Source organism: Hirundo rustica, chromosome 7 (assembly GCF_015227805.2).
Source record: "Hirundo rustica isolate bHirRus1 chromosome 7, bHirRus1.pri.v3, whole genome shotgun sequence".
NCBI classification, from domain to species: Eukaryota; Metazoa; Chordata; class Aves; order Passeriformes; family Hirundinidae; genus Hirundo; species Hirundo rustica.
Window position 1 is genome coordinate 21,466,114 of NC_053456.1, and position 24,879 is coordinate 21,490,992.

Genomic DNA, 24,879 nt, shown 5'->3' on the forward strand with positions numbered 1-24,879 from the left:
GAGCTAGTTACATTTAAGTATTTTCTGAGGTATTAAAAGATTCCTTTTCCCATTCCTAGCGGGGCAAGGATGCACAGAAACAGACCTTCCTCCCTTATGTCCTCCTGTATACTATTCCAAAAGTCACTGTGTTCAACAGAGCAGGGAAATGAAGGAAGACCTGACAGCACTAAGCAGTCAATGCACCTCTCCACAGTAGTTTCAGTATTTGGTCAATGTGGTCTAGGTGTGCTCACTCTACTGGAATCCCTTTACTCCAGAAAAACCAGACTCACTGTTTTTCATATTGTGGCCTGAGAAGAGAAAAACAGGTAAGAAAAGAAAACCCACAGGTTTAGATCATGAGAAATGAGGTATCTAAGAATGTTAAGGGCATCCTCCCACTTACCAGTATCAATGCAGAAAAATGTATTTTACCTAGAATCAGGTGTTCCTGATTCTCTTTTAGCACAAAGTAAGAGCTGAAGGAAAAGGAACACTTTCACAGGATAGACACTGTTTATGAAGGCATCTTGTAAATATATACATGGGTTAATTATTGTTTAATAATAGAATTTCTATTGCTTTAGAACAGTTGGAACAAACAAGACAGAAAAAAAGAGAAGCAACTGCCTAATGCTGCACAAAATATTTCAATAAATTGATTAATTCGAACTATCACCATAAATGGTCACTAATATTAAGTAAAAAGAACAGCCCTCTCAATCGAACAAGAACAGAACCAATTTTTCTCATTTTAGACATTTTCCAAATAATTCTCATCTCCCCCCAATACAACAGAAACAACCTCCACACAGAATAATTTGTTAACTACATAAGTACTACATATCTAATTGCAAAACTCTTGCCAGAGAGACTATATTCAGTTGAGATTCTAAAATCATTTTAAAAAACCGTATTTTTCTTAGTTTTTTAAGTAATATCATTCTTTTGGGAAGAAACATTCTGCTTCTCTGAAGGAAATGTTCACATGCTACTAATCTTGTCTTTCTCCCAGCTAGCACTTCTGATCCTCTGATACAAGAAGTAAGAAGGAGTTTAGTGAGAAATTTAGTTTATTTAAAAGAATTACCAAAAAATAAGATCAAAATGGCCATTAAGAACAAAACTAACATAGGCTGGAATTGGAAAGAACTGTAAAATAAATGCAGCTGTTATTTTTCTGTTTTTATTAAATTTGTACTTGCAGAATTTAGACTAATAAAAGAAAACTAAAGCTGTTTTTAAAAGCAATAGAATTTAATTAATTTCTCAAGTTATTCTTCTTGAGGAATAATGGAGTTTTTCACTTACCAATTTAGCCTCAGACTGCACTGGCTGTGGGGAGGAAGGCCCTGGGATTCCTGGGATACTAGGCACCATGGTGACAGGTCTAACAAGCTGACCAGATAAAGTATAAAAATGAAGAAAACCTGAGTATGTTATCATAACAGAGAGCATTTGACAGCACTACCCTCTGAAGCCAAAACAGCTATCAAGGTGCTTAAAACTAAGTTCTATGCTGCACTTATGCAAATCTGCTCCACTTTCAAATTAATATAGCATCATGCTTACTTACTGGAACTGCAGCAGGGACATGCACATTAGAATTTGTGATAGATGCAGGAATAGCAACAGGCATGGTTTGTCCATTAGGAAGATGTAACAGCAGAGGAAAAGGACCTGGAACTGGACTGAAAAAGGAATGAACTATATAAAAGAAAACTTATCCAGAGAAGAGAACAAGTTTACATATTATTTTAAATTGCTTTGTTTCTTTACAGGTGTAATGCAATATTTATTTGGAGATTAAAAATATGAACTTAGTGATGCGGAGAACATGGCATTATATCTCACATGTAGTGGAAGTCCAATGTTTCATGTGTAGTAAAGCACCACATTACACCAAAGCATCTCAAATTCACATATTTACTGCAGAAACAATAACTGAAAGTAAATCAGACTTTGAAATTCTGCAAGAAAATGTTTTATTAAGATTTATGTAACTTACACTATTGGTCTGTTAGATGATGGAGCTTGGGTGATAACAGTACTGGAAGTTGGTGATGGTATTGCCTGCTGAATAATAACACTTGAGTCAGAACTTGTAAGCAGTACATTAGGAACCTGTAGCGATGCTGGACGAACTATTGTTGATGTAGGCTGTGCAGTCTGCGGCAGCGACACTTCCTGAGGAAAAATAAAGCTTCATCAGTTCGCAAAATACAATTACAGACCACTAATTACAACTGTTAAATGAATGCAGTTTGATGGAACAAATCAGAATTTCCGCAACATTATGCAAATAGAATCAGTTATACAATTAAAAATATTCAAAAACCCCCTCTGGATTAATCATTTAAACCACCAAAGTAAAATTGTTTCAACAACAGTGATTTTAGTTTTATGACAAACCTGGCTCAATTTATGCTAAGGCTACCATTACTTCTATTACTTCTAATTCAGATTTGATCCGATTTTAATTTTTTTTTTTCCCCCAAGAAACCCATGGCACTACCAGCACCATCATGTTTACCCACACTCCGAATAAGGAAAATGTTTTATGGTCTCCTTATGTACATTTCTGTTTCAGTCCATTGTTCTGGATTTAAACAAGAGAAACAAGACATTTACGGTTCAGTAAAAACGACAAAAATATTTTTTTGAGCCTGTATCTCTAACTCTCTAGCTAGAGTGATAAAAGTACTTGGAATGTTACATTCAGAGCTCTGCAAAATATATGCATATCCCAATGGAGAAAAAATTATTTGAGTACAGAAATTAAACTTTCTTAGGTGCAAATAAAAAGCACAGAAATGCCTATAGCCCTTAGCTTAGCAATCAGGTAAAGCACGTTATCAATTGAGCACTGTACCTGTATTCACTGCTTCTGAAAATCCAGAAAGGCCTTACTATAACCGGTGCCTTCCTTCTCAGGAAACCCCTGATATTGCCAGACTTCAAATTTACCTTTAGGCTTTTTTTCAAGTTATTCTTTTGACAATGGCTACTGCAATCAGTGACACATAAAATCACATTCTTAAGACCAGCAAACTTTAGCTGCTCTGCTGGTAAACCGTAATTAAAATAGAACATCTCTATACCTGTCTCATACAGACTGCACTGTATGATTATTATTTCCTTTGAATGAAGCTTCATTTATGAAAATTCATCCACAAAGCTTTAAGTAGTAAAGTTTCAGGTCTCTTAGCAGATTGATTGCCTTTTTGTATATTAATGCACAAATGTGTGAGATCCTCTGAAGAACTCACAGAACTGTACACTTGCTGGCAAACTGTGGGCTTTACAAAAGAAAAGACTTTAGATGAAGAAATTTTCTCCCTTCAAAAGCTCAGAGGCTAGATTTGTCATCAGGATTCACTAGCTTGTTCACAATTTTTCCCAAGGGACCTAAAAGACTATTTACAGTGAATGAGAGTTTTTGGAGAATAGCAGTGAGCTGTGCTGAGGAAAGTGAAATTGTTTTATTATCAATCTGAGGTATAATATTTGAACACTGCACTTCGCACTACAGGTGAGCACTCATAAAAAGAAGACAACCAGTACAGAATTGTTGAAACAAACAAAAAGAAGCCCAATCATCTTGTTGGATTAAACACTTCTTTGCAAATAAAGAATTTGGTATAACAACTTACAGATCTTATTCAAGAGTCACAGGGAAAACATAAATGAGACTGAACTGCTTGACTGTGGGGAATTCAGAACACCAGCTGAATCTGTGTGCTAGCATGGACAAGCTGCACGATTCAGGCAACATGCAAAATCATGGTGGTTCTAATACACGAACGAAGACTACAAGATTATATGTACACTTGATAAAGAATGGACCCTTGGAAAGACTTTCACAGGATCACAGACTGCCTGGAGCTGGAAGTGACCTTTAGAGACCATTCCAGTCCAGCCCTTCTGTCATGGCTAGGAACATCTTTCACTAGATCAGGCTGCTCAGAGTCCCAGCCAGCCTGACTGAGCACGTTCTGAACCCTGCCTAGAAGCCACTGGAGTGTCAGTGCCACCTCCTACCTCTGGGCAAGCAGCTGGGATTGGGCTCCCAGCTGCTGCTGCGAGCAGGTAACTACGTACAAGTGAGCAAGTAAGTGATGGCACTCTGTCAATACCTCTTTGCTGTTCATAAGAGGAGCTTAATTAATGCATTTTCTAATAAATACTTACTGTAAAACTGGACCTCTCCCTGGCCTGAACACCTATCAGGAAAAGGGCAATCTGAAATTTTTAAACACAGGGTTCTATGGAAATCAGATTTCAGGAACAGTCAAAGATTAAAGTACAAAACTCTGAAATAAATCCGTAAAATTCTGAAAATAGAAACCTCACATACAATTGTTTCTGTGCTATTAAAGATGGCATTTTTGCTCTGTTTAAAAGATCAGAAATGATCTTCAGCCATTAAAAAAGAACAATGTTTACTCACGAGTGTGTTTATACAGCTGAAAAAGTATTTTCAACTTCCTTTTTACGCTAACTCTTTGCTACACTGATAAATGCATGCAAGTGCCAGTTATTTTAACAACGTGGCAAAAACATAAGCTGCAGATTTAAGTATGGCTTCAAGGGAAACTGACATGTTATAAGCATATGAAAACAAAGCCATAGGCCCAACAGTGTAATTGATCACTAATGCATTGCACTAATGAAATATAAATTTCATTTATATATATACATTGTAAATATATTCTGCTAAAGAACAAGAAAAATAGAGTTGAATTTGCAGTCATAAGATTAGGTGAAAGTGACCTACATTTCCTTACAGGACAGAAGTTTAAGCCCACCCAAAGGTGGCTTAAACTAGGCTTGTTAAAAGGACTTCTCCGAATCCTCTAAGTCCTACTGAAACTAAAACCCACTGAATGGGAAACTACAGAACAGGATAGGTACTTTAAGTGTTCTCAGATGTGCATATTCGCAAGTATTTGCTATCTAACAGCAAATTTCATGCAAACTTTCTAATGCTATCAAAAATACATAAAATTCTTTATATAGAAATGTAGAGGGCTGGAACCAATACAGTATTTTGATTATTACTCTAAGAAAACAACTGGTTTTAAAATAATTAAGTTAGGCAATTAGCTACTTGGCAACAACTAAGCAACTTTTAAAACTCTGCTGAGGGTTGCCCTTTTAAAGTACCGTTAATAAACAACTATAATGTTTGAAAGCCCTTATTATTACTTTAGGGCTTAAAGACTTTATATACTTCTAATGATATCTCAGTCCATTCAAAGCAAAGTATCAACTCTTACCGAAGCCTAACAGGAATTCTCAGAAAACTAGGAAAATAATTAAGCATACCTTTTTTAAGAGTCTCCAAGGAATTCTTTTGACATCTACAAGGAAAATTAGAACTGCCTTTCACATACATTAATAGACTGTAATCATTTAAGGCCACTAAAATATATGCAGCCAACAAAACGGTTACAGTGGCACATACAATTTACAAACAGGTATGCCCTGAAAAAATCCCTTCTTTCCCTCAATGCATGTGTAGAAGGAGAACACAAAAATCTAAATAAGCAACTCTGCTCACATTTCTCAACTTCTGCAGGTCACGTTGAGCTGTACACTCCAAGCAGCACCCTCAGCCTGTCTCTACAATCAGACATCCCAAGGGCATTGAGCAGCAGCACTGCCACAGTGACACACCAGAATCACATCATCACTGAGACAGGTTTATAAATACTGCCACGCATTGAGATGGAATTTTCACTTGTAATGATGCTATGAGGTACTGAACCACTATTGTATGAAGACAGTAATACTATCTTCTGCCAAAGTTAGATTACTTGGAGTAAGTATCTGCAGGAAAAAAAAAAATTAACCACTGAAATAAAGAAGACTTAAGATTTGGACTACGATTCACTTAATCCAAACAGCTCCTTACATATATTCCTTTAAAATGCTTTTACTATTTTTGAGACTCCGTGATTGCCTTGATTGCCCATGATTACTCATCCTTGCTAACTGATGAACCACAGAAAAGCTTAGTAAGGACAAATCTGAATTGGAAGTCTTTTCAGCTTCTGTCACACACTTAAGGTTGTTCTCATACTAGTTCCTCTGGCAGTATAAGAGCTAAAACCAGAGAGGTTCAGAGGGGATCCAAAGAAAACCATTCTGCCCACGGGAACAGCCTGGTGGCACCGAGGTTGTGCAGCCCCTCTCCCAGAGTTTTCAATACCAGACTCTGCAAAGCACCGAGTAACTTTGTCTGATCTCAGAAGTAACCCTGGCTTTGAGGACAAAGTTGGACCAGGAAATCCAACAGTCCCTTCCTATGTGAATTACTTGGATTACCTAAAAAGTCCTGCTAATTTCTGGGAAGAAGGCAGCTAAGCCCCTCATACACAGTGCCCACTGAAGATGCACATAAAGATTGACTAGAACAATCTCAATGCTTTATTACGGTCTGCTCTTAATGTTTGTACTTATTGAAGTAAGACTAGAAATAATTAATTCACTGATTTTGCTGCCTTTTCTATTCTTCAAGAGAACTCCATAAGATAAAAACATGGCAAGCCACATATTGAAGTGATCATTACTATTAAACCACTTATCTATTCTTTAAAGCTCTAATTCTAAAACTGATTTGACTCCAACATCCTCTAGAGACAGACTATACCTTAGTCTCCTGGAAGTAGTCAGGTAAACTCTAAAGAAGAAAATGCCTGACATCACTTTTAGACAGACTGCTCTGTAATTTTTGGGAAAACATAGGCCTAACAAACACGTACACATGAAGAGTTGCAAACTGCTGATATTATTTAAAATAAAAAATAAAATCAAACAAACTAAACTTGGGGTTTTTCTGTTATGAATGATGATGCACAAACAAGAATAAAGAGCACTTTTAGTCTTTTCTAAGATAGCATTAATCTTAAATTTGATTTCCTTTCAGGCTTTACTGGTAAGCAAAAAAATAATTCTAGTGAACAAAGCTACCTGAAGAATTGAACAAGTTACTTATATGGCCACCCTTTCCTTTCAACCAGCTAAGTAGTGTGGCTATCACCTTACATAATAAATTTAGGGATCATCAGAAAAGTCTAAAATTAAATTCCAAAAAGAGAGAAATAAAGGTTCTGACCTTTTCATCATTGGTAGTAGACTCTGGATGAGGTAAAGGACTATCTTGATGAGTTGTCTCTACAACTGAAGGTTCTTCAATTTTATTTCTTATAATTGGTGTTGCGAGAGGAGACAGATCTAGAGGCATCTATGAGCAAAAATGTGAAACAAAATCAGTCAATGTTTAAAAAATTAGACTGAGCAAGAAAATACAAATAACTGAAGAGAAATATCAGCCCATTACAAGACAGAGGTGCTGATGTTTGAAAGATCTTGATGCAGATGCATTACCAGTCACGGCTATTTTACCAGCACCTACATGAACACCCATCTTCAGTAACACAAATGTCTTTCAACATCAATGTCAGACTAAATATTTTCTTCTTGAGAATTAAAAACATCCCTAAAGATTTCCATTTCCAAGGGTCATAAAAAAATTATAGCTGTGGAAGGACTGTGTTACAGTTAAAAAAAAATACAGCTAAATTAAGGTATTATCTTTCTGTATATTATTGTATCTCATGCCACAAAGCACAAAATCCTAACCACATTTCCAAATTGCAAAAGTTAGTATACACATATTTCAAGCTTACTGCAGCTAATAATTACTGAAAAAGCAAATTTTGTATTACTACACTGGTAAAATTCACCAGGACATCTGAAATGCCCAAAGAAACTGAGCTACAAAAGTACTTAAAACAACACTATAGATTTGAAAGCCTATATTCCTGTCTAGTCTGCTATCCAAATACTTTTAAAAGAATTTCCCCCAAAGATGTTTTTCCAAATGCTTTTTTTCCATTAAATTCTTAGTCTTCCTGTACAACATATTACTAATAGACAGGGAAGACTGTAGTAAGCAGAATCTCATCACAAGTGACTTTGAAACATTACAGGAAAAACTATCAATCTCCTAGAAAGTCTATTATTTTTCCACACTTTGCCATGATTGTTCATGTATATAAATCATCCAGGGATATGGCAGGACTGTGTTTTTTCTTGTTACACAGAGGGCAGCTAGGAAAATTAGTATCAATTAAAGAAATAGACAAAATTTTTAAAATACTTTGCAATACATACAACCTTCTCTAAGACAGTGAACTATTCAGAAAATACAGTCTTGGTAAATCAAAAATCAGTATTACCGTATGTCATGTTATAAAAACAGTCAGCATATAGCAAAAGTAAACTTTAAATCCATTATTTGATACAGTTGTGGTTACAAAGCAAGGGTGAGGCTTAGTCAGGAATGGATAATAATCCATACTATTTAGAAGTACCTTTCAAAACTTTTACTGAAACAAAGAAAATGAAGCTACTGATTCTGCAAAACCTACATAAATGCATATAAAACCATATTTTTAATCACTACCTATAGAAGTCAACTAAATAATCAACTAAAGACAAAATTATTCAAAGGAGACACTGAACAAATTTTTATTTGCAGAAACATTTAAATGTTTAGGTTTCTAACCAGTTATGACTGGGAAGCACTGAAATAAATAACCGTAATACTACAATGTATGGCACGTTCCTCACAAAATCATGAAGTTGCTAAGCAGATACAGTTCAAGTTTTTCTTATATTTTAATCTGTACATTAAAAAAATAAGCGGATCTTTATGATTTAATCAATAATTTCTAGGCAAAAGTGCTTTCAACACATAATGATATAATCATAACTAATTTACTGACATTTCTTTTAGTCAGTACTTAATTCTCATTATCATGATGACTGAGTCTTACACTAACATCAGTATTTCAAAACGAATCAAAATGATCAGTGTTCCCATACTATTGTTTTCATGTGGGTATTTCTTTCTGCTAAAAACTCTACTTTCCAGACTCTTTTGCTTATCCAGGACCTATGAAATTCAGTCAAAACTAGTGGTTAACTTCAACAGATATAAACGAGATACTTACATAATTAGGACAATGCATCCCATTGTCAATGCTGACTAGGCAAAATTAATCAGGTAAACTAATCTTCAGAAGAGAAACCGTAAATTTGTATTTACGAACAACACATATAAGCAGCTAACATGATTATTGGTACAGTTTAGAAGGCAGTATATAAATCCAAAGTTCGCCTTTTCAATGGAATTTCTGATACAAAAAAGTAGAAGCTCTGAGGAAAAAAAAAGTTTTGAACATACTTTCTTAATGTCATCTTCAGAAGCCTTTTTAAACTCATTTTCAAAAGGACTTGCTAATTCATTGAATAAGCCCACTTCTTCACAGTTCTTCAAGAATCGAGTTGGTGTTGGTGTCTGATCTGAAAAGAAGTGCATAAAACCCCCACGATTTTATTTTTACAATACCATTTACGACCCTACTTAGAACTTCTAAATACCTTTCAGCATACAAACAGACAGAAAGAGACGAGGAGGTGGCTGGGAACCCTCGGGCTGCGCTCTGCCCTGCGGGGAGGCAGGGGACAGGCAAACTCCACCTGCTGGAAACAAGAACCCGGAGCCCGCTGACCACCAAGCCCCTAACAGCTCTGGCAGGGAACAACAGCACTGCTTTTGTGGCCACAAACCCCCGGGAGCTATTCCCAAGTGCACAGCAGAACACTCCAATGAGCAAGCCAACTCTATTTTCAAATAAAGATAAGGACTACATGAAGGCTTTTAATTAGAAAACAAACGAGCAAAGTGCACAGCTCGAAGCCAGTTTGCTTCTGTCTTTTCCTAACTTGACAACAGTAGTGATCACTTCCAAGTGCATGGAACTTCTAAAGGAAAGCGTGATTCTGTGCACAAGGTAGAATTGACTCCTATGATGCCTCTGTATCAAGCTGGAATCCTTAGACTTCCGGCATCTTTATATAAAATTCCTGTTAGTATATAAATTTATCTTATTTCACTGTTATTATCAGGTCAAAATGAACCACACTTGCCATGAAGTTACTCGCATTTGAGATATTGTGAAGTGGTATGATGGTGTGGACTTATTAAGTCTGGTGTCTACTACAGTTCCTACACTAGAATGTGGCTGCACAGAGACACTCTCATGGTTTCATTTTTAAACACCTGATTATCTGAAAGCTCCTCTTTCTTGTGGTGTAATTGACAACGAGCACATTTAGAATTTTAAAATTTGTAACTGCCAGTTTAAGAGCAGCAATTTTTTTTTTTACTGCTCCTTGTAACAAGTTAGCAATGTACAAGGAAAAAAAAAAACCAAAACCAAAACCCAAACAGAAAATGTCAAACTGTTTTTGAAGTTCATTTAGGCTGCTCCACCACTGAAAAAAACCCAGACTGACTGTAACTTCAGCATACTTAGCACATGCTCTCTTCATTCAAAAACTCTCAAATTTACAATGCAATCAATCATTCATTGCTGATTACTTCTGATCGTAGACAAAAGCTGTAATAACTAAAGTTATAACATGAATTCAGAGGTGGGAATAAAGTATTCTGAATTTAAGCCAAAATAAAAACAAAAGATTTGATCTTTCTTCTATCCCATTGGAAGAATAATCACTGATTCATTCTTTTAATATCCCCATGATATGTAAAAGATGCTATATGTTTTAAAATTTAAGAGACAAGTAATATCAATGAATAATTAAAACTGAAATATAGATTAATTTAGTTACAGATCCTCTTAGGCATAGCCTTTATTAGCCTGTTTTACTGAATGCTTATATAATTTAATAAATGAATTAAGTATTGATAATTTTAAAATATTTGGATTATATATCAGATAGGAATAAAAGTAACGAATGGAAAATAATACTGGCTTCAAATTCTGACACGAATTACGCAAGAGAACACTGCCTAGGCACATACCGCAGACAATACAGTGAAGGAAATGTATCACATTCTCTTAACATAAATATGTATTATGTACAGAAAATGTATAAAGCATATGCCCATTCCAGCAGAAAAGTGAACAAACTTAATAGAAGTACACACTTACCAGCCACAATGACACTATCATTACGAGCCGGACCAAATTTCAGTGTCATCTCATGTTTATGTTTATGGACAGCCAAATGATCCTCATTGGTAAAACGCTGCAGCAAAAAGTTTTAAGAAACAGCTGTAATTGGGAGTGTCAACACAACAAATGCCATTCCACAAAAAGGAATTTTTAAAACACTTCAAACTACCATTACTATGTTAAAAGACAACCCTCTAAGGCAGATCTATTTTGTTCCTTGGTCAACAGTACCAAGCAGAAATATTACCAAACTCAAATGATGTTCACAGTAACTAGATATACCAGGGAAATTGCAGTGTAAGTACCTGCATGCATCAACAGTCCAAGATAACATTGCAGCCTGCTGCAGCCTTCATCAAACAGCCATTTGCTGCATTAATGGATCTTGACAACGTCTAGTAATTGATCACCACTACTTGATTACTGCATTGTGTGTCTTACCACATTAATGAGAATTGATCTGTAATCACAAACTTCACTGCATTTAGCAGCATAAAGATAAAACATACTACAGCTCCTGCCCCTGACCATTTACTATGTAAAACAAGGGGAAATACCAGAACAATGCCAGAAAACTGAAATGCCGTGAACAAACTAAACCTACTAGCATTTTAAAAACCTCTCAGGTTTCTCAGGTTTACTCGTTTCATGCATACTTTCCCCAAAATTCAGAATATATGCTATAAAAAAGCAGTAACCAGACAAACCAGGTGCTGTAAAACAGATATTCTTACTTTCACTACTTGTTTATTTTCAATAATTTACTATGCACCTGTAATTGTGGGTGAAGTTAGCGTTTCCATTGACATAATCTATGAAAATGCTTCCCAAGATGCAGCTTTCCTAAAAAGAACACATTTTATAGAAAACACTGAAATTCTTATTTTCTTTGTGAACATTTGAGCCCCAAATTATGTTTCTGGTTATGCCTCACTAATTTAAGTCACTCCACATATAACAGATCCACACCAACAATCACCTCTCAGGAACTAAAACAAACTGAATTGACCTCAGAGTACAGCAATTCAGAATGTTTCCATGAGAAAGGACATGTGCACGTGGAAACGTGAGGGAAATTAAAAAGGCAGGATCACTGTAAGACAGGTTGAAACGGGCAAGGGACTTTTCTTTTCCTTACAACTCCACTGCCCAGAGTTCCAAATGCCCAGCTCTCCATAACTCCTGGGCCCTATCTCAGCATACAGCATAAGGCAGAAATTCCTGCATTCAATCATGCTAAGAGACGTAAGTGTATCTTTCTGTCCTCTCTAAGTGCTTCCAGAGGGAAGAGGATGTCCAGAGCCTGATCCTTCTCCCTGTTCTACACTGCAAAGCTGGCATCTGGAGAAGCCTTTTTGCTTTTGCCCATTTGCTGGGACACGAACTTCTCTCTTCACCTTCCCTGGAACCATGGGCTGCTGTAGACCCATGATATGTCCTCTGTGATATTTAGTTACCAAAACTTCTGACAGTCTATATTGCTATGAGATTCAAATAGGATGGGGACAAACGTTGCTGAGGAGAAAACAGACCTCTTCTGTTACTTTTGATGTCTCTGAACATACCAGACATCTTTGAAACAAAAAATCTTAGTCCTCTCCTGCTTTAAATACAGAAGACTACATTAATATAACATTAATGCTGTCATTCATCATAAAAACTAAGTTTTCAGAATAAAAATGAGAGTATTTTGAGTTCAAAACCCGAATAAAACAAAGTACACAAATATAATGAAAACCACCTTGTTTAAGAAATCAATTCTATTTAAAGGCAGAAGCCATTATATTATTTAAAAAATCAGCTTATGAAAATAATTTTATACAAAGGATGCAGGTATGTCCATCTCATGCAGCAGAAATGCAAATGCAGTTATTTTCAGGTTACTAAATAAAAGTGCTAAGACAACGTCCGTTTAGCAACCATCTCCTAAAATACTCCATAATATTTTTACCATTTTGTTCACATTCACCTATATATATACAGTAATGCTATTTACTAGAATACATTAAACCCATGATTGGAATTTAAATATATTTTGTGGCATGCATATTGTTATAATCTTCCTATACAAAACAACATACATAAAACAAACTTATGCCATTAAATATCTGCAATCACCACAGCTATGAAGATTAGTGACAAGCAACCTTCACAACGAGCACCCCACCAACACTGAAATATTCTAGAAATTGCAGGTCACCTGATATAAATCAGGTTGTTTCTTGATTATTTTTCTAATGAAAGCAAATAAAGCAGAGCTAACAAATGAAATTTGTTTTAACACAGAAAGGATAATTTGTTTTTTCTTCTACAGATAGCATTTTGGATAAACATGTATATGCTGCAAATTCATGCTTTTCAGCAAAACAAATACTTTGTAGCAATTATCATAAACCCCTTTTCTTCAATCCCTAGAAATACATTTCACTGTTTTTAGTGTTATTTGAACAATGCTAATAACTTCAGTTGAGACCATTACCTGGCCACATCCAGGGGCAGTACATAAAAAGGGTTTGTCATCACTCATATTCCACAGGTCGTTGTGCTACCTGTATTAAAATCAGAATGGAACAAATTTTACATAATGCAACGACTTATCAATACATCAACATCCACGGGCTATTTTAATATTCTACAGGCAAGAATTCCTGCATTCTGACTACAATAACATTCTAAATACCCATGATTCAAACAGAGTATGGATTTCAAACTCTGTCAGGAAGGTGGAAAAAATCCACCACAGCAGTTTCTGAAGGTACACCTCAATCAGAAATCCACATGTTCACATGTAACATGACTAATTGCAAAAAGTATCTGAAAACACAGTAAGAACAACTTGTCACTGAAACCAAATACATTGTAATAATGATCCAATTCTCACAGTTAAAAAGAGATCAAAAGCAGCAGACAACACCAGGCAGTCAAGGTTCTGGTGCCAGCAGATGAGGAAGAAGTGTTCATTCCTTAGCCTTTTCACAATCCATATTTAAAGCTCATCATTAGAGATAAACTGGCACATAACCCTTTGTGTAAACTGTTACGAATTTAATTACAAAAACACGTACTTCAGTAATGTTTCAGCTATTAAATTACTGACAGGCTAAAAACACTTACGAAAGAAGTAAGGTATTAATGGTATCTGGTGCTGTTTTGCATACTCACCCCACATCCAACACACATACCTGCCAGATTTCACATATAAACCTGTTTCATAGGGCAAACTATCATATCCTCCTTTTCATGGCAATGAACTGTAACTAAAAGAAGATATTAATTACTATTGCACGCTAAAAATATAATAATGAATGATTTTGTAAAGATAAATTATAAAATGTCCACTATTCACCCATGAAACACAACTCTTTTTCAAAGAAATGGTTTACTTCAATACTTCCTCTAGTTAGTTGTGGCATCTGTGACTTTACCCTGGAGGAAATACATTCATCTTTAAATGAGTATTTGTACGGAGAACTAACAGTGCTAGTTCTAAACACTATTTAGATTGATGAAGCAAATAAAGATGAATAAAGATGTTTTTATGAATAAAGATCATAGGCAGAATAAATCCATCTCTTCCCCAGCACGCTGGTCATGTAAAGTTGCAAGGATTCTCATACTTTTTAACCATCCTAAGAATGTGCACTTCTGGCACACATCTGGCACTAGACACAAGACATATCAAGGAAATAATTTCAGACTTACTACCTCAGAGATCTGTAGGGAACACAGTATCTGATCCTTCTGGATGTACCTGTACAGTAAAGACCTACTGTGTACAGACTTCTTTGGATATTCCTTCAAGGAGGAGGAGATCCCAGTGCCCTTGGTAATGTACACCCAACAGCGAAGAAAGAAAAACATGGCATGCAGGAGATTCTAAAGTGCCACTTCTATAAATATATATGTTTCAAGGAATGAGGATACTGAGCTGAGATCAGAAGTCGAGAAGAAATGAACTGCTGCCAGAAACTTTATAGTCTTTGGCTCTGACACCTCAGGGAAGCATTTACATCCCAGAGGAAGGATGCCAAAACAAATCAGGGTTGAAGACTGTTCCGCTGTTCTTTGCAAAGAGTTCGTAACCTGTCTCAAGTTTCCGAAGGAATGAAGTATTTTTTGAACTGTTCAAACTGTGAACTTGGTACTTTCACTAATAGGGAATATTCACAAGATCATGGGCAAGCCTGAATACTCATGACTAAGGCCTCACGGTGAGAAATAAGGTCCTTATCCATGACACTTTAAGAGTATATCCTTACAATATGTGCAACTTCAACAGAGTTAACAGCTATCCCCCCAAGATTATTCTTCTTTTTCAGCTATGCAACAATCTAGTTTTTTTAAATGCAGGCTCAAATTAACAGAGTTAGTCTTGTTTACATCTCAAGAGGAATTAGGTTTTTTTAAAACCCGTGATCATAGGGCACTGTATACTTATTTAATGGCTACATATGCCACCATATGCCAATATGCACATATGATGCATATGTATTGTGAGTAGACGAGTAATATCCGTATCAGAAACATCTAATGGTGGAAGAAACAATTACGGTTTGGAGGTTTTTTATCCAAATCATGCGGATTTTGACTAACCAAAGTGCACGTAGGACATTTTTCCCACTCTCTTACTGTGTCTTGTTGTCAGTCTCAGAGATGCACTTTCAGCCATAAAATCTACTCCCTCCATGCTGTCAGTGTTTTTCATAGATGAGAAGATGTAAATTTTTTAGTCCATTCGTTTTCTCTTTTCAAGGAATATTACCAAAGCTCATATTTGCATGTGGAGTTCTTATCTGGTTCCATGTCTTAGTTTGTGAAGCCTGTGAATTTTGAACACGTGATATAGAAATAAAAAACCCGAATCCTTCTGAAAAAGAAAAGCAGTGCTGTCCTTCTGGCAAACTTACTGGAAAAAAGTTGGAGATAAATTCATTTCCTCATCTTTGTAATATTATTTGACTGCAGGCCACATGGAATTTTGTGAGGTAATCCCTTGTAAAGAGATTCCGGATAACATCTGAGGAAAAAAAATTATGTTGAAGCACTGAAATTTTTGCACCTAAAAGAATAAAGAGGTCCACTTGCATTCTAAGCAAGACCTTGGACATTTTAAATCTAAACAGAAACTGGATCTGACAGGATGGGAAAAACAAAGGGCTCACGTTTGTTAATGCAGCCAAATTGGTAAGAACTGTATTTACCTATTACAAAGACAAATGCAAGGCTTGCGCTTAGAACAAAGTAACTCCATGCAACAGCGGAGGCTGAGGAGCAACTGGCTGTCAAGCAGCTTTGGGGCAGAACCTCTAACTCCCCGTGGACAGCAAACCCAACACGACTCAGCATCATGTCGCTTGCAGCACTGAAAGACAAGAGGCTACTGGGATGAATTAGCAAAGGCACAGCAATGAGATGAAGGGAAGTGATTCTTGTCCTTTATCTGGCACTCTAAGACTACAGCTGAAGTGCCATATCCAGAGCTGAGCCCCTCAGGAGAGCTGATGAACTGGAGAGAAAACATCAAAACAGTTAGGAGTCTGAGCTACTACATAACAGGAGGAAGCTGTTTGTTCAGAATGGAGGAGGAGTGCTAAGGAACTGCTTACTGTTTTAAATTACCTAATGTATTGATACAGAGAAGTCAGAACCAGACTTTAGGTAGAGTGTAATAAAAGGATGAGGTGCAACATTCAGGAGACACACCAAGAAAGTTAAGAGCAAGTGTAGAGGAAGAGGAAAACACAGCATTAAAAAAAAAAAAAAATCCCACAGCGAGGCTTGCTGAACAATGGAACAGTTTGCCAAGTGGGGCTGTGGAACCTCAGCCTTGCAGAAATTCAGAATTTGACTAGATAAAATTCTGAGCAATCCAAGATAACTCAAACTTAAAGCATACCATAAAGATGATATAGCGAGGAACGGAGGTGAACAACCACAATTGATAATCCAAACTTGGGTAATGTTATGACACCTTTAGAAGACTGTGTGGTCAAAAACCTGTTGCTGCTACAAAATACTGACAAGCCCCATCCCTTGCCTCCTCTTTTCCTTCTTGCATGCTGCCTGACAGGGATAATAAAACTAACACAGAGAAGGCAAATTTTCAGAAAAAAAAATATTTGTAATTGCCACTCTAATTTCAAAGGAGTCTCTCTGTTGTAGACTGATTGCTCAAAGTGAGAACATCACAGTAAGAAAGAAGAATTTAGAGAATACCTTTCCCCCTGAAAACCAAAATGACATCTTAGATGCTGTCCGGACAAAAATGTTACTCACCCAGCCAAACGAGAAATGTAATACATGAAGTGATAACCCTGTCTGTCACTAGAGGGGAATTACAGTCACCCTGGACTGTTACCTAGGCAACAGCTAACACCTTGCCCCATAGAAAAAGAGACGGCTCCTGAAGGAATCCAATATGAATGCGGAACTCCAGCCTAAACTCATCTCTTCAGATAAAATGAACATTCAGCGAAATGGTTCTTACTACTGTCCACTGAACTGCAACTTTCTTCTGTAAGCTTCAAACCCTACATTCCTTTCAGCAGCATAAAGAAATCCAAATGTAGAATTCCAGTCACACAGTAACAGCATCAGAGCTGAACACAGGAAAAACCTGATATAATCTTGATGGTAAAACCAACTTCAGTACTAATATCAGACTAATAATCTCAGTTTTGTGGTGTTTGCTTTGTACTTCCAACACAGAAGTAAAATACACTCACATCACACCTATTTAAAATTTAGCAAGCCTCTTCTATGATGTCTGGAATGTAAATGGTACAGTAAATTATATAAATAAGTATAGATCCATCTTTAAAATATATATAATATGGAGAAATAAAAATGAGTTTGCAAGTAATTCACTCATATTTAAGGCAGTGTGCTTACTTAAAAAATAAAAATGTCTCTATAAAATGTCACATTAATATGTATCTAAATGTGCTACAAAAAGAGCTTCAACAATTACCTGCATATTTCCATAAGATTTTAATTAAACACCTTGGGTACATTTGGTGGAAACTATTACTACATAGTCTGAGGCTTGCTTCCAAAATACCTTTCAGAAGACAATATTACAAATAGAAGCCTACACTGACTTAAGCCATGTTTTCTTGGCTTATTTAACTGGTAAAGATTCTTCTGTTTTCTCTTAACTACCTACATACAGGAGCATGGAAAATACAACTGACACCTTGTTTCAAAATTTTTCTACTGAACATTTAAGCCGCTATTTAAAAAAAATAGATATATACACCAATAGTCCTTGCAAAAACTTCTACAAATTTGCTGAGAAAAGTAATTCTTTACACATACCTGGTAAAGACTCACCAGACCTGCAGCTAAAGCCTCTACTTTACCTGTAGAAAGCAAGGCGTGTGCGAAAGGACGTCCACACACAGAGCTGTTCACAGGCTGTGCAATCTTAGCCTGTGATTATTTTAAGCACTGTAGCAATACAAAGACTGCCCTCCTGCAACATCAGGGCTGACACAAACAGCACAGAAGAAAAATGCCAGAACCGAACACAGAAAAGACAGCTATGAACACACATAACCGCATGAACAAACAAAAACCGTAAAACGTTTGAAGGACGGCATTCTCCTCCTGGCCAACATGCAAGAAGAGATGCATATTCTCACAAGTGTGCCACCCTCCTAAACTGGACAGTCCACAAAAGACAATCTGTCAGTCTGCAGCCACAGCAGTAACTGATTTATCTCCTACTGCTTCCATGAGAAGCACACTCAAGCCATGCAGCCACACTGACCACTGGCATGTGGCTCCAATGCAAGAAACGTCTGTATGTTCTGGTTTGAAAAAGATGGAAGTTGGACAAAAACTGTATCAGGCCATTGAGACAAGTCAGAATTAGAGTAGCCCATCTGTATTCAGTCTCCTCTGAGCCCAAACACTACAAAGTGCTTATGTTACAGTACCAGTGATGCATTTTCCTACGGATGTTTGCATTTCCTCAAGACCGATCATGTCTAGTCAACATTTCCTCTCATTCATTACACTGGATCTGGGATTATGCCCCCTTTTACTGCAAGATATAAAGCCTTACTTAAAGAGAATTATTAACACTTACTAAATTTTTCTGTTATCTCACCATAGTTTATAACTACTTTGGGTAATGTAAGACTTTACTTTAAAGCTTCATTTTATAACAGGAAACTTAAACATAAAAGAATCGGGTCAAAATTTTTATCAACTTTTAAAAGTTCTACTTAAGAGCACATACTTATTCAAAGTGAAGTGAGCTGAACATATTTGCCACAGTAAAGAGGAATGCTCTCTTAATGGTTACCTGGAGAGCTGAATTTAGTGTTTTGCTTAGCTCCTTCCAAAATGTCATTAGATAGAGGGGAGGTACCTGTTTTTGTTTTCTAACCAAACAAGTAACAACAAAAATCAAAATGAACATAGTGTCTTTATACTTTCAACACTTGCATATAGCATTCACATAATAAATTTTAATCACTTCCCACATTTGAGTCTACCTTTATTTCTAGAATTTTCTGTACAGGTAGACTTGCAAGTCGTGATTTCAATAAAAATCAGAAGTCAGTAGTTAGAATACACCACTTAAGAAGTTACATTAATCTGAAAAAAAAGTAATTTGTATTTTAAAAATAAGAAAACCCCATTGCTCTACTTACCTGCAGAGACTGGAGCTGTATTTTCTGTTTCCTGTAAAGCAAAATAAGAAAGATGAAACAAAACCAGTGTAATTAATACTTGACCATTACAGGGCACTTCTAGAAGTGATCTGACTGTATTTGTGCAACACTCTTGTATTTGGAATTCCTAAAACATAAAACTGAACCATGAAGCAAATAAAACTTGAAAAATTAAAGCATTCCTCCTCATAATGAAAGTGGGATTGGCAGAAAGTTACCTTGTAGATTCTGTAAGAAAACTATAAGCCATAGTCCAGAATATTTAAAGTTCATAGCTAGCAATGGCTGGCAAACAGGAAAACAGGAGCTCCTTCTTCATGTTAAGCTGCTAGCATAAGGTGCAGGTTTTTTCTTTTAAAAAGTCAAATGTTAGGCACTTTTGCTGATATTATTAATTAACTGCTAGTATCTGACATCTAAAGTTAATTCCATACCTTCCCCCATTTGTCTAAATTCTATAAAGGGCAGAACATCCGGACAAGGAGAAAAGATGATTGACTTGATGACAAAAGAAAGGATGATTGACTCAACAAGTTCCAATGAGAACAAGGCAGCCAGCTGGACAAACAGTCTCACATACAGAAACAAAGCAATTAAATACCTTCAGCTGCAGGAGTGGCTTCTTCCACAAGATACATTTCTGGTAAACAGAGAGCACTAATGGCATAAAGAGAGGTCCTCAGGCCTAACACGTCCTGTTGGCTGAACATGGTGGCTTCTAACTCAACCCTTTGGCTTAAGTATTTTTCAGGAGACACACCTGATTTTAACTTACTAAAAATTCAGGCTGTGTGAATACAGCTGTTGTTGATTAGGGAAATGTCAATGAACCTCACAAAAGAAATGCAGAAGGGTTACTATTCCTCCCATCTTCTCACAATCTGCTTACAGAGATATTAGAGCTTGCTTTCCCCAGTTCTAGGTTTCTAGTTATCTAGGTTTGAACATTTTCAACCTAACATTAGAAATCCAACCTCATTTTTCTACACTTGTTTCAACAAATTTTAAAAAAGTTTACTTTTTTTCACATTTTCTTAGATTGCATCCCTGAAGTCTAAAATACAATTAATTAATTAATTAAGAATTTAATTCTAAAAATCTTCAAATATATCAGATATGTCACTACAGGATTCCTCTTGCTCATTAAAATAGAACGATCTTTTTCTTTCCTGTAAGCATTTATATAAATGACCATTGGATTTACCTAGGAAGGAAACAGAATATATTGCTTGGAATGCCTTGCTTAAGAAAAGCTCTTATCTGAAGCAAAGCTAATGGAAAAGTTCTCAGGCTGAACTGAAGCTGACACTGAACAAAGCTGAAAACAGTACAGCACAAATGTGGGGGGGAAAAAAAGGCATTTACTGCATAATTATTAAATATTGACTAATATTTCTAACTAACTAACTATATCCAGAGCCTCCTGAGAGTGCATGTTATATGTGAAACAGACACAGTTCAGTTATGCAGAACAATGGTAACCTGAAATCTATTAAATATTAAATAAAAGTTAAAAGTATTGAATCATAATTGCTCTTTTGAAAATAGAAAATGCATAGTTTTTATACAGAAATTCAAGACTATGTTAAGAAACCATTAAGAATGTTGATATCATAAATAAGTTAGGAAAACTTCACAGAGGTAAAAATGTACTTTTGTAAGTTTATTAAGTGTAGAAGAAAAAAAAAGCTGATGACAGAAAAGCAATTTTTAGCACTAGGCACATTCAAAATTTAATGAAATAAGAATGAAAATAATACCATAGTTCATGATGTTCAATGTGGTCACAAAAGAAAAGCAGCATGAAAAACAAGATTATTAATAAAGTATGTGTGATGAAATTTAAGATCCGAAAGTATCTTATATTAGATACCACACAGTTCAGAAGTTTCTGGAAAAAGACCTACTAAACATCCTAGAATTCAAGTCAGGGTAGAAATATCAACTACATTGTGAAGAAGATCAAGAGCTCAACTACTTCATTAAGCATTAGCATGACATGTCAGTATTGAAACATAAAATACCAATGCATTTTTAGGAGAGCTGCTTCACTCTATATATACATTAAGGTTTCTTATTAGTTGACAATTCTTTTGAAGCATTATATAACAACCAGTCCCCGACAAAATTATTGTTTAGTTTTTTTAACAAGACGACTTGACAATTTTGATTCTGGATTGCATGATTATAAACACTTCAGAGTTAATTCAAGTGAATGCCAAATTGGACTACAGTTTGTCCCTCTGTCCATTAACAGACAGCAACCTGTTTCAGTGGATGGCTGAAGAAATTCCATCTGGAACACCTGTGGAAGACCAGAACCACAAGGACTGGTCTGATCCTATCAGCTCGTGCTGAATTTAGCATCTAACCAGACCTAGAAGTCTTACGACCCAAGCTTCAGAACATTTGCTTTTATTACCTCTTATCTGGCTTTATGCTCAGCAAGAAGTGCGGACGTGACATTCGCTGCCATGAGTAGAATATGTCAAAAAGAAAACAAAACCACTGTTTTAAAGGGTGGTAAAGAAAATACATTTCAGCCATGTTTGTGGTCACTGTTTGGAAAGTAGGGGATGATTCAAAACGTTCAGATTATGCAAATTTCTCATTTCAGTGCAAGAAAACAGGCGACAGTTATCACTACTGGAAGATAAACTCCTCGGGGAGAAAGCAACAGAAGGAAAAGCAAGTGAAGGACAGAGAGTGCATGAACAGGGTATAAAAACACACTAATGGGTCTCCCAAGAACAGGGATCCAAAACGCTGTAGAACGAGCAAGACTGCAGAACCAACATGGCAGCACACATTTCCCCTAACTCCAAACATGAGGTTACACCTTGACATAAAGCATTTGTGCCTAAAATAACGTGCAGCTATCACTAACTGAGGGTCTGTGATATGTTTTTTCACGTGAAAGCCTCAGAGACCTTTTATTTGACAACTCGAGAGGCATTATGCACAATAACAGGCAAAACCAATGAGACAACTGGTCCAGGAGTTTCAGCTCCGTGGCCAGATACCAGCCAGGCCAACACCTCCCTCTGGTGCAGAAAAGCGGTTCTTACCCCCCGCCCAGCATCCCCCACACCCGTACCCTTCTCCGCGCCGGCATCGGCACGGACCGTTCCCCTTCAGAGACGAAGACGGATGCAGACGGAGGCGGCCTCCGGAGCAGAGGCGAGGCGGAAAGGCGAGGCCTGGCTGCCCCCTCCTCCCGCCCTCCGCGCCGCGGGCCCGGGGCAGCTCCCGGCGATGCCCCCGTGGGGGACCCGCTCCCGGATGCGCTGCAGCCCGCTTCACCCACCCACTCGCCTCGCCGCCCCGCATCCCGGGCCGCCCGCCAGGCCCTACCTCCGGGCGGGTACCGGTGTCCGCGGAGCCGGCCGGGCCGCCCCGCCCCGCTCTAGGGGCGGCGGGAGCCGCAGGCCGCGCTGGGGGAGGGGGCTGCCGCGGAGAGGAGCGGCGGCGCCATGTTACTGCCTCCCGGGCATCCCCCGCCCACCGCCGCGCCGCGCCGCTCCCGCCCCGCCGCCCCCGCCCGCCCGGCGCCGCCGCAGCGCGGAGGGAGGAGGAGCCGCCGCGCCGGGCCGAGCGGGCCGGGCCGTGTTTACAAACTCACCGGGAACGCGGCCGGACCGCACATTAAAGGCCGGGTCCCCCGCGGGCTTCCGTCACCTCTCGCGAGAGCCGCGCTGACACCTCCGCGGGGCGGGGCGGTCACGAGGCGCGGGGGCGGGGCTGGGCGGGGCTCCCTTCCCCGCTCCCAACAGCGACCCGCGCCGGGCCGCGGCATGGGCGGCCGAAGCACGGCACGTTGGGCGAAGCGCGGCATGGCCGGCCGAAGCGCGGCACGTTGGGCGAAGCACGGCATGGCCGGCCGAAGCGCGGCACGTTGGGCGAAGCGCGGCATGGCTGGCCGAAGCAAGGCATGTTGGGCGAGGCGCGGCATGGCTGGCCGAAGCGCGGCATGTTGGCCGAAGCGCGGCACGGTCGTCCGAGCCACGGCCATGTGCGGCATGGCAGGCAAAGCCCTCGTAGTGGAGCAGGATTTGTGCGGCCGTGGCCGAGGAGAGCTGAGGATGAGATGCCCAAACTCTGTGGTGGGATCTGCAGAGGGCCGCCAGCTGAAGACAGCAGGCACGACGTAGAGATTAAGCCACTGCAAGGCTTCCCTCAGCGGCAAGGCATTTGTGCGCTTTCACGTCTAACTTTTGGGATAATCAGCACTCCAAAGCCCTGTAAAGGCGAGATTCTTTCAACACAGCCCCACTCAGGGCAGGAGCGAGGTGTGTGCCTAAAGCCATGGCTGTGCTAAACATTCACATTTAGTTAATATATCAAAAATGCTGCAGCACTGTAGAATAATGGCAAATGCCTATATTTTACACAGGAGGAACTAAAAGAATTTTGGATTCATTAAAAAAGTAGCATAACCCTACATGGTAACAGTTTAGCTAGTGTGTACTCTGAATCACACATGAAGCTTTAATTCTGTGCATATGTATCATTTGTTCTGATATGAGAGTGCAAGGCCATAACAATAAAGTACTTCTAAAAGAGTATTATCAGTTCCAGTAAAAAGGATTTTGGCTGAGTTTGTCTGAACATACAGAAGACAGTATGTATGTTTCATTTCTTGTGTATGGTTTTGGTGGGCACTGTACAGCAGTTCTGCAAAGTTCTTTAAGATACAGTGGGATAAAAAGCACTGCATAGAAGTACACTGTTTACTTAAAGGTAGAATTATTCTTTAGCCCGTTGCAAGGACTCAAATGTACATGCAGAAGAGAGGAATAGAGATCTTTCTTCAGAGAGCAACTAAAACCTGTATTAAAACCAAGTATTTTTTTATGGTTTAGCTTCACCATTAAGTAGCAGCAGCAGTCCTAAGCCTGGACTAAAAAACTGAACTACAGGTGCCTTTCTTCAGTGTGAAATTGATGCAAAAATCTAAGAGAGGGAAAGCAGAAAAAGGGGGAAAAAACTGGCAGGATGTTCAATTTTACCTGCAGCAAGGGATTAATCACTTTTACCTGCAGCAGTAACTTAACAGCATAATTTAACATTTCCTTCATTTTCCAGTAGAATAACATGGCTATTTCAGAGATGGTGTGATGTCTGATCTACTGGAACAGGAGGCAGAACAGTTACTCTCT

General features: G+C 38.1%; 1 protein-coding gene across 6 annotated transcripts in view; it reads right to left on the bottom strand.

Annotated features, from left to right (window-relative positions):
- ATF2 (activating transcription factor 2) overlaps positions 1-23,440 on the bottom strand; it is a 47,795-nt gene extending 24,355 nt beyond the window's left edge. The window contains exons 1-10 of one of the 6 annotated variants that reach the window (XM_040069257.2): positions 23,343-23,440; positions 19,700-19,730; positions 14,219-14,293; positions 13,516-13,585; positions 11,013-11,109; positions 9,239-9,357; positions 7,103-7,231; positions 1,991-2,169; positions 1,559-1,673; positions 1,294-1,380 (exon numbers count right to left, since the gene is read on the bottom strand). In XM_040069257.2, the coding sequence (XP_039925191.1) occupies positions 1,294-1,380; positions 1,559-1,673; positions 1,991-2,169; positions 7,103-7,231; positions 9,239-9,357; positions 11,013-11,109; positions 13,516-13,563 (774 nt within the window). In that variant the 5' untranslated portion in view covers positions 13,564-13,585; positions 14,219-14,293; positions 19,700-19,730; positions 23,343-23,440. Of the gene's footprint in view, positions 1-1,293; positions 1,381-1,558; positions 1,674-1,990; positions 2,170-7,102; positions 7,232-9,238; positions 9,358-11,012; positions 11,110-13,515; positions 13,586-14,218; positions 14,294-19,699; positions 19,731-20,321; positions 20,422-22,142; positions 22,168-22,817; positions 22,889-23,074; positions 23,173-23,342 lie in introns of those variants that run through there. The other 5 variants (XM_040069259.2, XM_040069261.2, XM_040069262.1 and 2 more) reach the window with 5 other exon arrangements.
- Between the last annotated feature and the right edge of the window lie 1,439 nt (positions 23,441-24,879).